The sequence below is a fragment of the Manacus candei genome, unplaced genomic scaffold (assembly GCF_025592945.1).
Source record: "Manacus candei isolate 608988 ecotype Guabito, Panama unplaced genomic scaffold, ASM2559294v1 h1tg000015l, whole genome shotgun sequence".
Classification (NCBI taxonomy): Eukaryota; Metazoa; Chordata; class Aves; order Passeriformes; family Pipridae; genus Manacus; species Manacus candei.
The window spans coordinates 3,552,979-3,570,861 of NW_026138063.1; the positions used below are offsets into that span (position 1 = coordinate 3,552,979).

General features: G+C 37.9%; 1 protein-coding gene across 1 annotated transcript; it reads right to left on the reverse strand.

Annotated features, from left to right (window-relative positions):
* Positions 1-385: 385 nt before the first annotated feature.
* Positions 386-15,124, reverse strand: ZBBX (zinc finger B-box domain containing). The gene is made up of 16 exons (XM_051781852.1): positions 15,023-15,124; positions 14,407-14,520; positions 12,801-12,894; positions 11,152-11,200; positions 10,896-11,005; positions 8,278-8,452; positions 7,397-7,517; positions 6,746-6,879; positions 6,382-6,491; positions 5,959-6,065; positions 5,298-5,329; positions 4,067-4,308; positions 3,120-3,279; positions 2,479-2,628; positions 1,408-1,543; positions 386-698 (listed from the first exon to the last, which is right to left on the reverse strand). Exons 1-16 carry the CDS (start codon positions 15,088-15,090, stop codon positions 626-628), a joined length of 1,875 nt encoding a protein of 624 aa, XP_051637812.1. The 5' UTR covers positions 15,091-15,124; the 3' UTR covers positions 386-625.
* Positions 15,125-17,883: the final 2,759 nt, after the last annotated feature.

Here is a 17,883-nt window from a genome sequence, read left to right on the forward strand (position 1 = left end):
GAACCCCACTTCCCAACACTACGAGACAGAAATCCTTGTCCCTGCAATTTTTTTATTAAAACTGAGAGAGGGAGAGGAAGTTTTTAAGGTGCTTTGAAAATCACCTTAAAAGCCAGACTGGAGGAAATTAATAAAAGGAAAAAGTGTCAGCCATATTCAAACAGAACATGATGAAGGGAAAAAGAACTTTAAAGCTAAGAATGCTGATGTGCCTGAGCATCCTAAAGACGTTGCCATTAAGGTAATTTCAAAACTATAATTTCCATAAAACTCCACTAATAATAATCCCCGTTTGGCACCTCTCAGCTTGGCAACATAAAACTGCATTTGGAGACACAAAATTCCATCTGTGGGCAAGAAAACTTTTATTGAATGAAAAAAATAAAGAATAGAACATCCTGAAAAAAAAAAAAAAAGAAGCACAAGACCAGTTTTCTTTTATTCTGTTGGTTCTTCGGACTAATTAAAAAAAAACAAAAGCAAGATATTTTTAAGGAGTTTTACTGACAACTTCACAAGATAATCCTTAGTAAATAATATCTTGAGCAGCACTCAGAACACCTCTTCTGCTTCTTGGTTTGGTATGACACACAAAGATGGAGAGGGAATTGAGTCCTTTCTGTGTTCACTGTAATGCAAGAACCTGTAGTTTATCCTCCAGAATTTCCTCCTCATCCATTTGGCTTTCATCCCAGGTCCTTAAAAGAAACACAGTACGTTGATTTTCAGCACCTCAACTTGCTCTGCTTTGAGTCTTAGTGACAAATGTTCACATATGTAGAACCAAAAAGCAAAAAAATAGCTTTTGTAGGAGGTTTTGCCAGCACACACGGGGTACAAGCTGCTGTATTCAACTTTTGCCCTCAGTTTTTGTCACAAATCTCTGAATCAGCTAAATTTCCACATCATGTAATTAACCTCACAGTGTCTCTCTGACTCCTTCTAGTTCTGAAATCATATAAGAAACCAGTGAGACACAGAACTTTGGGGAACTTCCCTATTTCCAGTCATATCCTCAGTGTCCAAAATAACAGGTTTATCACGGATAATGGTGAGTTAAAGGTTATTGGTTGACCTGCTCACAACTGCTCTTTTCAAAGTACCTTAAAACTAAAGAATTTGGGTGATTTTAAAGAGATTATTTTATAAATCTCAGTGCTAATGCATTAAAAAAACCCACAATCCCAAAATTTATCATTTGGATTCTCAACAACAAAATAAATCCCTTAATTCTTAATCTGAGCTGCCTGAGAACTGGTTTAGGACACCAAGGTACAACACAGATCATGCTGACATTTCTAATAAGCAACAACTAGAAAGTTGAGATTGGTTTTATTTCAGTTCTGACACATTTTTGGCATATTGAGCATTTTAAAACATCATTAAAACACTGCAAGTTTAACCTACCCAAAAATATCATCTGTATCATGGTCTTCTAGCTCCAGGTTTTCATGGAAATCTGTAGTATTTCCATAGATGTTCTCCAAGTCTCTGCTGGAGGAGGTTCCATCTTCAGAAGCTGAGCTGGAATGTTTTTCAGGATCTGAAATGTTTTAGGAACAAATATAAACAAAAAATGCAGGATCTACACTACCAATTTTTTAAAAATCCCAGAGTAGCAACAAAAACTTGCCATTAAATGTCTCAAAACAGTTTCAGCTGACAAAGAATGTCACTACAAACTGATTTTGCTGAAGATTGTGAATTTATAGATGTTAATAAAAAGGTTATAAATACTTTGGAAAGTGGCACCTCATACTTCAAAAGCATCTTTCAGAGAAGAAATATATATGATTTAAATATTATGCACAATGCCACAAATTTGGAGGAAGGGAGACATTGTGATTGTGTGCAGAAAGCTTAAAACTTTGGTTCCTTCTCTTAATTTAAAATAACACAAATAAAAGATAGACACTTTCAAATATTTTTCTGGGATTCAAAATTGACAGTTTTGATTCCTGCACACAGCATTATTTAAATTAAAGTGCCACACTGGTTGCTCATGATGAGAGACATAATGTAAACCACATTTCTTGAGATGGAGACAGTTGAAATTGAGAAAGGTAAAGAAGTGCAGATGTAGTTGTGCATTTCTTGGTCCCTTGTTTCTTTTAGCTCATGTAATAATTACTTCAGTAGCAAAGGAATCCTTTATTAGATCACATCCATATTGCACCAGAGACTGCAAACACACAGTAACACATAAACTTGTGCTAAAGAGTTTATTCTCTAAATATTCAAGTTAACAGGGGAGCAGAGGAGTAGAAACAGAAGTAGAAACTAAGCACAATAATTAGTAGTGATAACTGAAAATAGGTAAATTTTAACTCAAAAGCCCATTTTTATGAAAACAATACCATGTATACAAGCCATTGTACCAAAATATATAAGATGAAGATATAAAAATGACCTAAATTCAGAGTCATCACAGTGTGTCTACATTTTACATAAGAAAAATGACCCTAAGTAGGTCCTTACCTGACCTCCACACCCCCATGTGAGGAGAAATTCTATTTTGAGCCCTGAACCCATCAGAAGGTCTGTTTAACTGCCTTTCCAAGACACCTTGAACTACAGAGTCCTCAGCATATTCACTTAAGCTCCTTTCAGAAACCCACTGTCCACCTCCTGAAATTAAAAAATTATCAGAGGAAATTATTGGCAGGTTTTGTGTTAATATGCACTTAACTGGTCCTTTATTTGCTGCATTTAATGTGCATGATGTAAAGAAGCCATGCAATGAATTTTCTACCCATACAGAACACACTGAAAGCTTAATTTCAAGTGATACACTTGATCAAATTAATAAGGTTCACCAACCATTTCACATGTTGTTTCTCATACACCATTAAAAGCAATAGGAACCTCCTCGAGCCAAATTGTCAGGGCATAGAAATAATTATATAAATCTTTATCAATCTATGGCACTGGATTGATCTAATTTACCTCAAGGTAGCAAGTTTATCTTATCCTTCCACAAGTCCACTGTGTGCTGGCATGACTTAACCCTGAATGACTTCCAGAAGGAAACTGGATGGAAGTTACATGGAGAGAAGGATGTCTTACAGCAACAGGGATAACTATGTGTATTTTTGAGGATTTTATTCACATGCCAGTACCTGGAAGAGGAAGGCTACTGGCCCTAGGGCTGGAGGCAGCACACAGGGAAGGAGGTGCTGCCAGAATTCCTTGTCTGGGGTTTGCACCTGCAGCAAAGAAACCTTCGAGTCCCTGATACCACGTGGCAACAGATTTGTGTCTTCTGGCTACATCCTGCAGCTTGAATAAAACACAGAGACATCAGAGACAGGAAAGGAAAGAGGAAAACTTCACAAATTGTCCTTGCAAGTTTAGATTAATAAAATGCTCATTTTATAGGACTGGGAATGATTTTGGCAGCCTGCTGTAATTCATATGGATGATGTTTTTGTACAAGATACGCCTTAAAATCCTAAAAAACTTCTCATGTTGTGAGAGTTTGAGTCTGTTCTTTCACTATGGACATGAAAAGCAGTTTTTCTTTGGTTTCACTTTTGTGTACCTCAGTGAGAGCAATCACTGTTTAACAATGACTTCAAATCTATGTCCCAACCTTTTCTAGGATTTTTCATTTTTAATTTTACTTTCAGTTAAAGAACATGTGAGGAACTTAAGTCAGATAAGAGTACCTACAGTTTTTGGTCATTGAGCAGAGAGGTGAAGTAACCTCAGTTTTAACATGGTAAGAGCTGCTTCTCCCCAGCACCATCTTTTTTTTCTGTCTGAGAGCACACTGTTCTTGCTTTTGCTTTTTTTAGCACTAACAGAAATTTGGCTATATAAAGTAGGAAGCAGAGAGACCTTCATCCCCTACATATGTGGCAGGCAGAAACAACCCTTTAACTAAACTTTACTCTTATGGGGTGGAGTTTCTAGAGGAGAACAAGGTGAAGTGGTCAAGTATTGCAAGGCAACCACACAACCATCCCCAACTCTCAGCTGATTCAGGAACATGGTCTGCTGCCCCCTACTAAAGCAGATTAAGCAACATCATTTATCTATTTAACAATTAGACATCATAACTTACTGGTGAAGATTTCTTAATTACAGGCAAGCCCAAGCTGTGACTGTTACAGACACTGCCCAGTTCCTGTGACTCTCCCCTGGTTTCCTGCAGTTCTGTCTCAAGGTGTTTGTTGCTCTTTAGTTCAGTAGGGTTGGAGATCTCCTCCAGTGCTTCCCAGAAGCCCAGTGACCTCCCAGTCTCTGCTTTAATACTCTCCTTTTGCACTGCATTTCCTTCCAGAGGACTGCACACAACCATTTTTTCTACAATCATAAAAATAGGTATATTTTTTAACAGAAATATGAATTATAACCTGCAAGTCCACTGTGTTTTCTTCATGAACTTCAAATGTAAAACCTCCATTAAAGAACTGCAATAGCAGCAATTTCATAAAACATCTTTAAAAGCAGTATAATGGTTTGGAATCCATCCTATCAGGTTGTGAATGATTCTGCAAGCTGTATTTCTCTGTTTATACAACACACAGGTATTTTATTTTTTACCCTGTGCCCACAGAAGCACAGAAATCACATCTCATTAGTCAGCTCTTGTTTGGTTTTTTTTTCCCCATTTGAAGAGTTAAATGAGCACAAAGAGAACAAGTGCCAGGTCTTGAAGTGCTGGAGCAAATGTTTGGGACTTGCAAGAACAAGAAATGAATAACCTTTACATTCTAAGTTATTTCTTAATATTAAAAAAGTGACTGATTTTTTACATAGTCTTAGGACACAGAGTAAGATCTGTGGGACTCCTTAAGAGTGCCACAAAATAAAGCTGTCAGATTTTCACAGTGATTTCCCTGACATGTAGTTGGATTACTTAAACACCAATGATGATCTTTCATGCAGAACAGGTAATCATTTATACAGTTTCTCAACCTAGCTACATAAAAGTTTTTTATACATCAAAAGCACACATGCTATAAGTTAGATTTAATACAGATACACTGACTTGAAGATGACCTGCTTTATAATGGGTTTATTTCAGTATCCAGCTCCTATTAGGTTAGTTTCTCCCTCAAATACAAGCTCAGAGAAGCAAGATTTCTGTCACAGTGATACCCATCAATTCAAAATTGCTCTCAGAACCCATCAAATTGTAATCAAGGGACCTGATAGCTCAGAGAAGGGCACATTATTTAACATTAATTATTTTTCAGACAACCATCATAGTTGCCTCCCACATCCTACATGAGAATGATAAACTGTACACATTTAGGTCTATTGTACAAATAATAACTTTCCAAATTTACCTTGAGAGATTTCTTGAGAAGAAACAGGATTTCTGTCAAGAGGAAAAAGGTAAAAAACATTGAGTGTCAGCTGTGGAAGTTAAATGACAAGAAGACTTTCATATACACTTTCTCTTGGCCAAAGGTCTGGTCTGCAACTGCTGAACAGCTTTGAAAGGGAAGGAGAAAAGACCAAAAGAATAAAATATAGCAAAACAGGTCACAGCTAATCAGTATAGGGAGATCAGAAGAATTGCACATGTGTCTTTAATTATGAGGACTTATTTTTGTCTGGAATTACAAAGTTAGTCAAGTGAGAACATCTTAAAAGAGCACAACACTGAGTAATGACAGATTTTGTATGTGAGTTCCTGTTTCTGCTGAGGCTGGAGCTTAGAAAAGAGAAATTCTACCTGGAATCCATGGCAAGCACATGGAAAGAACTGTGTCTTACATGGGTTGACATTGGAGTGATCAAAGAAACCAAATGAAGACATTTCAAAGTGATGCCTCTCCAGTTACAGGCAATTAATATTCTGCAGTGGCTTTAAAAAAATGTATCAATGACTCATAGAAGTGTGACTGACTGCAAAGAAAAGCCCCCTTTTCTTAGGGATGTAACTAAACCAGAAGATGGGATTATTTCCTTTTCTCTTCCACAGAATCTCTGCATTCCTGATACCTTCCACACTGCTCCAGTGCTTCAGTTTTTCCTTGCTGGTTCATTCCCTCAGCCCCAGTTTCCACCACCAAATAGTTGGATGATTCTTCCAAGTCTGTGCTGTGAAACTAAATAAAAAACAAAAACCATCCATATTCAGCAATGGATTAAAATTTAAAGAAAAAGTCAAGTAACTCAAGTGATTAAAAGCTTGAAGACTTCATCTTTGTATAATTTTCTATATAGTGCAGGTCCCTGGACAGAACAGGAAAAAATACAGGGAACTGTTGGAAAGATAAATTTTCCACATTTGTATGGAAAAGATAAACCCATATTTTTTTCATACTGGAAATTATTTATTAAAATCCTTTAAATATTTAACTTATCAAGATTTAAAAAAATCAGATGACTGAAGATTCAGGAATTCTTTTATTACACACTTACATCATCAAGGAACTCAATTTTCAAAGAGGACTCTGACTCTGCATTTTCAGAAGTGGTGTTGGATTCTTCCCCTTTAAAAAGAGATGCCCAAAATCTCTTCATCTCTTCAACTAGGAAATATAATTAATTTCATGCATTTATTTTTTTCCTGTTTGACTTACACTTATAAAAATGCAAACTTTTATTTATCTTAAAGTACCACAAATTCCTCCTTTCATTATTGTTACTTTAAGCAGAATCTTCCCAAGTGTATAGCTGTTCAGCAGTAAATTGTAAAAAATTTTGCAAAATAAATTTATTTTGCAAAATAAATTGCAAAAAAAAAAGATATTATTTAGGTTCGATAAACAGAAATTTATTACACCTGAAAAGTCATCCACATCATCATCATCATCATCTCCTTCTCCTCCTCCTCCACTCACAGCCTGATGGACACTCAGGGTTTGCACAGGCTTTAAATCTCTCATGCAATTGTCAGCAATCTCATCAACAGGAGTTCTGAAAAAGGAAAAGAAATCAATCTTAAAAAGTCATAATTACATTATATATATATATATAATATCACAGTCCTTAAAACAAAAAAAAAAAAAGAAAAACCCCACCCCACTATTTACTCCAGCTGTATGAACTCTTCCTAATTTCACTGAGATGACCTTGCACCTCAGTGAGTAACAAAACAACCCTGCAACATCTCTAAAGGCATCCTGATGCTTGTGCTTCCCTCTCTCTATAAAACTCCTGCAGCAAATGCCCCAGAAAAATCAAGCAACCAAATATCATTATCAGTCTTCAAACTCTACAGTAAACTGAGAGCAAAGAGAATCCCTCCAAATACTCCCCCTGCAGTAATTCTGAACTATTAAACCATCAAGTCAGGCTATGATGGTTATTTTATTCAAATAAAGCACTCTGTATACACTCCCCTTAACTCTTGATAATGTATCTAATATGTTAGAAGTTTCAAGGGGATTTTTGTTAATGCTATGAAGTATTTCTGAGCTTTTCCTTTCAATACCTTCTGTATTTCTTAAGTAAGAGTTTCTCCATGTAGCTCAGGCCATCCTTCTTGAATTCCACTTGGACAGGTTCCTCCAGAACAGTAACACTGGTCTGGACCTCACAAATTCCCACAGATTCTATCAGAATTATTAAAAAAAAATATACAGATGTTCAGGCTTATAAATTTGTTATTTATCTACATTATTCTTGAATGAACAACATATTGGTAGTCTATCCCTCACTCAGTCTTTGTATAATTCCAAAATTTAAATGGCCAGCAGATAAAAATCCCACCATATCACAGGAAAGAAAAAAAAGTCAGTATAATATTATTTGTACAAAAAATACAGAGAGAACAAACACCATCCACAGACTAGAGGAACAAGATCAGCTTGCACAAATCCAATCAGACAAGAGGATTTTTATCCCCATTTTTCCATGTATACTTCAGCTGATTGCAGCTGTTCATTGGGACAAAGAAATATTAAGAGCCTGTGGAAGGCAAGCAAGAAATGTATTTTGATAGAACACACAAAATCCTGAGCTTTGCACATTCCCTGCCTCAGTCAAAAGCTGGGACTTTATGCTTGAGCACTGCAGTTCATATTAAAGTGTCATGTGAGAAACAATGCCAGAGAAAGGGACATGAGCTGAAAAATCTGGCCAATGCCACAGCTGAGTGCAAAAATTGGGATAAACATTAACCTGCATGTTACTAAGATAAAAAAAAACCTTCAGAGGTTGTTGTTATTGATAAAGGAACATAGAGAGAAAAACTGAGAAAAAAAACATTTATTATTCTAACAGAAGATCTCCCTTCACCAATCAAAAGTCTGCCAACTCACCCAATTGGCTCTTAATGTATTTAAAATGCAATTAAAACAGAACAAATCCTACCTGATGGCACCTCACTGGCTGGCACTTGTTCTCTGTTATCACTATTCCCCTTTCTCCATTGAAGTAAAGCTTCCTGGAAAGACTTTGCAGATTCTTCCTCGTTATATGAGCCATTTAACAATAATCCTTCATCCTCATTTTCAGGGCCTGTACAGGTTGATTCTGAGGGTGGTTCCTAAATCAGTTCCAGGACATAATTAACAAAGCACTGGTGATGACAATTCTCTCCCCAGCAATGTTTTTAGTGTCCCCTGTGCAAATGTAACACTCAGTTTCCTGGGCTCAGCCAAACTACCCTGGAATTCAAGATCACTCAGGTTTTATGTGCTCTTGCTCACAACTAAATTGGAACATTCTGTCAAGAGCTAAAGAAGAAAAACCCCCACTTTTAAATGTTTCTAATAGCAGAGAGCAGTGGCCATGGACAGCCCACATTCTATGCACAGGATATATGGCCATGGAGAGCTCACACTCCATGGACAGGACAGATTAAATGAAGCATTTTATGCACCACATCTCATTTAAACTAATTTATGAGCTATGTACTTTATTAATGAAGTTCTACTCATTGAAGCTTCACAGCAAACAGAAGCACATCTGTAGAGGTCAATAAAAGGAAAATGTTCCTATGGAGTAACTGGAACACCAGCTCATACATTAAAAAAGCAGTCCAGGGAAGTCCAGATTTTAAAAAACTAGATGAGATTGACTGAAAATAGCTACAAAAGGAGAATAACAAGCATTACACTGGGATTTTGCTGATTTGCAACCTTCATTAGAACAAATAAAACTACTGTGGAAAGTTTTGACGACCAACTCTTGAACGATTATCAAGCAAAACCAAGAAATATTTTATGTTCATCCACACAGAGACCAGAAGGAAAGATCCTTTGTCTATACAATCCCAAAGCAGAGCACATGTTCTTACCACAAAAGCAGCAGAGGGAGAGAGGGTAATGAGAAAGAGTCAGAGCAGCCTCTACAGAAGCAGAACCTGCTCACACCACATCTCCATGCCATGATCGACTCTGCAGCTGCTGGTTGCACATTAAACGGTCCCTGTGACTCGCCCTGAGCCTGCAGACACACGAACCACCCTACAAAGCTGTTCTTTCTTTCCTTTCGCACTTCCCTGCGATCCTCGCGCTGCAAGGCGGGATGGGCACGGCTCAGAGTTTACTGGGGGAATGAATCCCTGTTCCTGGGGTTCCTGGGATCGGCAAGAAGCACCCGAAAGAAGGCAAGCCTTCACCTAGCGCGGGGCGAGCAAATCATCGCTCCATTCATCATGAAAGCCAGGATTTCCAGCCCGATTTCTCCCCTCTCCCCGGGCGCTGGGAGCGCTCCGGGATCGCGGCGCTGCAGCCGCGCTCGGGGCGTCCCGCGGGGCCGCAGCTCCGCCTGGCGCTCATCCCTGGAACTGCAGCCCCGCTCCGGGGAAAACCCCGGGGAAAAACCAACCACGCACTTGGGGATTACTCAGTGAATACTTGGGGTATTTACTCATTAGTGGGTGAGCAGTAATGGAATTGCGGGGAGGGCATGGAAAAAAAAAAAAGAATTAAAGCAGCAAAATCCCGCTGGCTCTGATGGCAGGGATTTCAAATCCACAGGAACGTTTTTTTTGCAAGGAAAGCCATTAAAAGACACACACAAAGTATCTGTTCCATCTGGTTTGAGTGTTAGCAGCTCCAACGGGTTTAATTTGCCACAAAAGCAATGGAAATAAATCACAGCATGACCTCACAGGCCGGGGAAGGGGATCTTTCTAAGGGAGGTGATACTTTTTATTTTCCTATTGAAGAGTGGAATTACTCTATTAACAAAAGTTACTTCAAAAATCAAATAGTATGAAGCTACACCACACTTGGGAGGCCAGGTTTCTTATTTATACTTTCTAAATTTATTAAATATAAACCACCTCATAGTTGATAACAATAATTTCCACTCTAACATAGCAAGTGCCAGCTTGGAAAGCAGCCACAATTCAGCACGTGCCCTGGTCCTTATCAAAGTATTTAAAGCTATAAAATATTCATGGGCCACTCAATTCTGCCCTATTTGCCTGTAATCACATGTCTTATTTTATTCACAGAGTGGTGTTCTTCAGGTAAGTAAGAATCTTCTTCAGTCACGTTCACATGCTGTGTAAATTAATAAAAATACAGCTTAAAGGAATTCTTTAGCTGTTGCCAGTTAAAGAACTGGTCACAGTTGTGGTAACAAAATCAAGTCATTTGTTTCCCTGCATTCAGGGAGATCAGTGCATAAAACCTCCCTTATGGGCAATAAAGTTATCACAGAGACAAAGCCTATGTGGGTATCACCAATGTATTTTAGGAAACAGATGAGAAAAACTCTTACTATGGTTTCGATTCCAGAAAAAGAAGATATTTAACTAATGTAGGATCAAATTAATCTCAAATGTTTAAGTAGTTTTCTCCTCTTTTGAAGTTGCTGCATGGTCACTCTGGCACCTCAGCCTGGACAAACCCAAGGCAATTCATTTTACAACACATAACAATGTCTAATAAATGTCTGTCTCCATACTGCCACAAAAAACTTATATGCATATTATATTGTGTTGCTGGAGAGTAACTTTTAAACCATTCACTTACCAGCAGCACACTCTTAATTTCAGATAATCCACATGCAACCCTCTCCACTTCAGAGTTCTTATGTGCTACAGTATTTTCCATTTTGGCCTTAAATTGTTCTTTCACTGGCTCTGGAAAAAAACAAACAATTAAAAAAACAAACTAATCCAGTATTCCAGTCTCTGATTTCTTTATGGCTTAATTGCAGCAACCTCCAAGAATAGATAATCTACCAGAAAATCGTGAAATTTTATTTTGTTAAGAAAGATGTCTTTACCTTGAATCTGGTCTTTGAGTATTTGCAACTTCACTTTTCCTGAAGAAACCTATATGGAAGAATATATACACATATATTTAAGAATGAAATTCTTAAATTAACTATAATGAAAATAAATAAAAGAGTAACTTTTCATAGAATAGAATGAAAATGTTGCTTGGTTCCAGGAAAGCAGTCAGGCATGTATATGAAGAGAAAACTCCACATATTGCTCATGACAGCCCTGAAGGCTGGGACTACTTTCCCTCCCCAGCCATGAAATGATGTTGTCCTTGTTTGCCCAGCCAGGAATGTTCTCCAGAACATTCCATAACTGCAGAACTTGCATAACCACAGTGACCTAAACTCAGATGTCAACCAGTGATGTCCCCTGCACCTACAACCTGCATTCACACCTACCCCTGTTTGAGGGGGGAGGTCTCAGCCTGCTTTCACTCTGCTTCTCCTCATGACCCTTCCATGATTTGGCATCCCAGTAATTAATGATTTTCATCACTGCTCCTCACTTTTTCCCTGCAGAGTCCACACTGAATCCTCACTGGCCCTCACTTGCCCCTTGCTTTAATTTTACCCTTCAGAACATTCTGCCCCATCTCAGCCACCAGAGCTGAAATCTGAAGTCTTTTGAAGCAGCAACAGCTTTGAGTTACTCATCCCAGAGAAGGGGAAAGAGAAGGAGGTGAGTTAAAGAGAACCTTTTCATTTTATTGGAATTGAGTGTGTTGGCTGAGAGGACCTTGCCAAACTGCTGCTGCTTCAAAAGGCTTCAAACAGCAACTGTGACGGCTCAGTCTGAAGTTGTCATTGTCTGGTTTTCTCTCCAGACTTATCCAAGCTTTGTTTCAGCCAGTTCCAAGTGGTCTGTGTTAATTAACAGCTCTCATTTCAACCCAGCACACACAGCACGGCTGCCAGAAAAAAAGCAGGAGAAAAAACTTTCTTTTCAAGTCCCACTCAGGCCAATTTGTGCCTCTGCAGACACATCTGTGCCTGCTAAGGCAAAGAGGAAGCATCTCTAAGCTGAATTAGTTTGGATTTCGGGATCCCCTACAGATTTTTCACAGAACAAGCGAAGAACATAAGCTCTGTTATCACAACTGGGATTTTACCAGCACTTGGGAACATTATTTGCTGACAGACACACCTAATACCTGCTTCCATGATGTACCAGCTTATCACAGTTGGAAGTGATAACACTCCCTACAAGGTTCAGTCTTCAGCTACTTACAAATTTGACCAGCTTTCACCATTCCCAAATGTCTGCCTTACCCTGAATATTTTTTAAGAGTGTCAGCAAAATTGTCCTTGCCTATTCCAAAAGGGAATAAGGGAAAATACCCCATTGAGTGAATATTGAAAAGAAATCACATTTTTCAATTCTTACAATATTAAACCTGTAGAAGCAATGATAATTTGCTGCCTATCACAATTAAAAACACAACAGATCACCCAACAGAACTTGATGTTCCTCCAGCTCAAAGGGAACCATAAGCTTGGCATGGAAAATAAACAATGAGGGATTTTACTCAGAAGGTGCTTAACCTCTTATTATTTTTATAGTATTTAAAATTCTCATGTTCTGCAGCATAAATCTAATTCTAAACCTTGCTTTGTTTTAAATAGCTTTACTTGCAAATGTACTTTAATACCTTTTTCCAGTTTTCTTTACTTTGTGACAAAACTCGGGCTTGGATGGTCATTGGTCCTGCCTGTCCAGATTTCCAGTGATAAGGACTTAATTTCCTATGAACCAAGAGCAAGAAAAAACTCAAAAATTATGTCTTCTGTAAGCAAGAGAAACATATAGGTTTTCCTTCAGGTTTTTAAATATGAACAGAGCATCACAAAATAAAATACTGCTCTAGAGGATAATCGATTCCCCAAAACACAAACACCTCCTCCACGTTGCACCCTGCTTCTCATCTACTTTAATAGCAGTAAATATATAAAGTGTATAAGAAAGAACTGATTTTGAAATTGGTCTAAGCTTTTAAATGTAAGGAAATCTCAGGTTGGTTTTAGAAGAATAAAAACAGAAGTACACCTTAGATAAGTCTTCATTGTCCCAACTTACTCCAGGGCTTTCATCCAGCACTGCTAAAATGCAGCACCTTTTAATAAGTCAGGAACAAACACCTACAATCTCAGTGATAAATCAATTTAGATTTGATTGCTATGATGAACATGGAAGATGGAGGGGAAGAATTTAAGACTAAGGGAGATTAAACTGTGATTTTCACCTTTAGGACACTGCAGGACACAGTGCTGTGGAATAGTGAGCAAGGATTCAAATGGAAAACCTGCTCTGTTTTACAGAAAAACAAACATAGGGCAAAACAAACAAAACCAAACAAAACAAGGAGCAAAAAAAACAGAGGAGGGAAGAGGGATGAAGGCCAGGCTGGAAGGGGCTTGGAGCAACCTGGTCTAGTGGAAGGTGTCCCTGACCATTGCAGGGGGTTGGAAATAGATGATCCTTTCAGGTCCTTTCCAACCCAAACCATTCTGTGATTCCCACTGCTCCTGTCATTTGAGCTCACCATGACACCACCATCAGGATCTGCAGGTCCAAGGACATGAGAAAAATATGGGGAGCCAAGTGCCACACATTATCTGGAAATCTGCCTCACCAGCCCAGGGAAACACTGCCAGAGCTGCAAACTGAGCAGCACCAAGGCTCCAAGGTATCCAAGGCTTTTGCATCTCCAGTGACACAGCACATCAGGCAGGAACACAAAGAAATGGAAGCAGATGTTGCAGGGATTTGCCAACATTCAGAGTGAGTCAGAGAGATTTAAACTTCCACCCCAGCATTTGCTTCATTCCATTGTGCTTCTTTCCAAGCCTTGTTTCCCATCATACAGGAGATGCAGCTCTGAAGCTACACAGGCACATGAAAAACGGGATCAAAGCAATGTTGAGAACAGAATCCTCCTGAGACACTGCAGAAATAAGACTAAAACAGTGCAAGAGAAACTGCTCTCCGTCTCCTGCTTTAAAATTAAGGGGACAAATCCAGTCAGAGAGCAGAAAAGGGAGAGGGGAAAAAAGGGGGGGAAAAGGGATCAAATGTCACATGTGACTTTAAAAGTAACAAAGCCATAGGGAAGCAAGTTTATCATTGGGAGGAGAAATTGGAGAGACTGAACACTTTTGTGAATTCCAAAGTTTGCAGGAGAACCCATCTGGGGCAGGGGGAGGTGTGGAGGGAGCATCTCACTGGATTCCATTTTTCCATACAGAAATTCCACCTACTTTCTCTCTTCTTTTTCTCTGCTCATGTTTGACTGGAGTTGCTGCAATTTCTTCTCCATCTCTCTGTTTTCTGTCTCTAACTGCTCTTTCTCCAACTGCAATTCTCTGACAGTTCTGGAGGAGTTAAAGCAGCAAAATATTCATCAGAAACTACAGGACAGTGAGTGAGGTACATGAAGAATTTTAAAGCAGAAAAAAAAAAAAAAGTCACTCTTCTATCTCTTATCAAGACTGGAAACAGTTCTGGAAAAGGGGCATGACAGTGACAGGGACACTCCAAAATGAGCTTTAGAGTGGCCAACACAAAAGTCATACAACTGTGTGCTCAGAAAGGTTTGTTGTTTAATTATATTAAAATCAACCATCCCAGTGACTTTTTTAGTATTGTTTGTATTACACACTAGATATACAGAGTTATAAAACCTTTAACTCAAGCAGAAAATAGATTAAAGCCTATGAAAAGGTCAAGGATAAAAGCATAGGGAAAACGCTAGAAAAGAAACACATCATGATCTTATTGCTGTGGCACAAATAAGCTCTTCTATTAATGTTGCATTAAAAGTTATTAAAAGTTAACACAACACATCTCAATCCCAATCAGACAGAATGCACTTACTTTGTTTTTAATCTCACTGAGGTTCCAGTTTTTGAGCCTGGGAGTATCACAAAATCATTGATATTCATGATACCCAGTATAACTTCTGAAAAAGAGAATTTCAATAATCTACAGTCAGAAAGCTGTTGAAATGGGAATTTGATTGAAATTAAAACAGTAAAAAACTCATTAAACATCCAAAAATATTCACGTATAGGTGAGAAAAATGAAGCACAGAACTTGTTTATATGAAGTACCAATAAAATCCTAGAACAACTCTAAATTAAATTTAACTGGAAAAAAAACCCACCACCTTTTTATTACTTTTATGATACCAGGGAAAAGATTTTCTTGTCTTTCATTTGGGCAATTCCCTAAAGTTCAATGCAAGCAGTTTAATATTAAATAAAACAATAAAAATGAACGAGACCCATAGAAAGCACAAAGAAGGAGAAAATTGTACCAATGGCTATGAAGTCAAAGCATCTCAAGGGACTTGGGAAGATAAATTCCTTCTGTCATGTGCAAATTGATACAAAGGAATACAATAACTCCCAGAGTAGAGTTAGTCCCTACTCTCAAGACTTCAAGATAGTGGTATTTCAAATACATTTTTTCCCCTGTGTTGTAAAATATTCTTCCAAAAGGCAAGTTCATCCAGCACAGATGAACAGTCCAAACTGGTGCCACAGAACCTAAAACAATGACATTTCAGTGCTGACACAATGTGTGCACCAAATATGTTTCTTATTGTGTCAGAAAAAACCAAACCACTCAATCCTAACATCACGCCAAAACAATTGTTCTTTTATTACCTTCTAAGATAAAACAAGATTTTATTAACTTTGAAAAGAAGAAAGTTCCTCTCTGGTAAATGTGTGCTAGCAGGACTAGTGTAGCTGGACAGAAGGAGGGAACACTGGGTTTGAGGGAGCCCAAAGGATATTTAATAGTAAAAAAATATTAAAAAAAAAAAAAAAGGTAAAATTATAAAAAAAAAAAAAAAGGCAAAGAAAAAAAAGAGGTAAAAAATAGTAAAAAAAAAAAAAAAAAAAAGGCCAGCTTAGCAAGTTGATGGGGGGAAAGTAGTTAACTCACAGAAATTGTATTCTTTTATTAACTTTAAACATTTGCTTTCAGGAATATTTTAAAGAGGTAAGTTAGCAGTTGTGATAATAGAGTTAAATATCACATGTATTGTGTGAGAATATCAGAGATAAAAGGCCCTGTTTTTCAGGAACACTGTAATACTGGGTGGAAAAAAAAGTCTAAAGTTTAAAGTAACAGGGGATAGACATGAATTTATTTAATAGCTATTAGAGTATAAGCTTATTTTTTAAGAACAGCTTGTAACAGTCAAACAATTAAACAAACCCCATGGGGAAATATGCACCCTTAGCTTGTAAGACATCCTTAAGTATCCATGAGATGGGTGCTCAGGACTGACAGGGAAGTCCAGCAAAGGCAACCCCAAACTCCTCAGAAACAGATTCATAATTTAAATAGAGACAGCAGTTCCTTTTTTTCCTGTCTGCTTTTTGTTTAATGAATCCTTTTTCTCTCGCTAATAGGTAACACAATTTGCCAGTGAGGCAAACAACAGTAAAGCAACTCATCAACATAAATAAATCAAGCATTAATTAGCCACATCCTTTCTGCCTGCTCTTCTACACACCCTGTACTCAAATTTCATCATTCTAGCAGGTTCCTCTGTGCTAATGGATACAGAGTGCCACTGAACAAAACAAACACTGGTGTTTTGGCTAAATGAAATTTAATTTAACTTTAAAGCCTGCATAGCTAAATGAACCCAAATTCCACACACCCTGTATCTCAGCTTAGCTCATGTTTCTTCCCAATCAATTTAAAGATGGGTTTATAACTTAAAGACAGCTGAAGATGGGTGCAGTTTATTTCAAACTACAAGAGTTTAACTAGAGCAGACTAAATTCCAACAGCGTTCTCACATCAATAAAACCATAAAATCCGAAGGGATACTACTGTATATGTAATAGCTCACATCCAATTATTGTAACCATGAACACGGATTTCATGCTACACTGAGTCCCATCCACTTACCAATAATTCAAACCTAACTCTTTCCTTTGAAGAAGAATTCTAAGTGTAGTAAAGAATTTGTCTGTCATTGCTCCCCACCCATTTGCTGTTAATTGCAACAACTGAGATGCTCAGATTTGTGGTCCTTCCAAACATTTAATGTTTCACTAACTAGTTAAAATAAAAAAAAAAAAAAAAAAAAAAGGAAAAAGAATGATATTAAAGAAAAAAAAAAAAGGAAAGAAAAACCCCCCACCAATCAAACTTTGATTGCCTTGTTAATCTGCCAGGCTAAATCCAGCAGTCAGGTAGGCCAATGGAATCTCAGTCTCTCAGGAAAAATTCATATCCTCCATGCCCCAGTATCTGTGACACCAACAAGAAAATAAGCTTTTTAAACCAATTATCCATTTCTGTGTTTAATACCATACAACATGCACCAAGTCAGACCATGAAACCCAGATTAGAACAGCTAAAGGACACTTTCCCTAAGTTATCTTCCCAGAGTTTGAAATTTCACCCCACTTTGGAAAGACGTATTATCTTGACCACTGTGAAAAGCCAACACCTATTTCCACGAGTGGTGAATCTCCACTGCTTAACCAAGAACTCCGGTTTCAACTTGTATTTTAAAAAACTTCAAACACAGAAGACGTGAGAATGGTCTCTGTGTCTCCAAGTAGCCTACTAAAAAAGAAAAAAACACATTAGCAAGTATGTTTCTGGAGATAAATGCCTCCTTATCCACATTGTACAGCTACAGTAAGTGCTCTGTGAGCTGCACAATCCGCCCAGAGGAAGCAGAGCAGGGGGAGCAGCAGGTG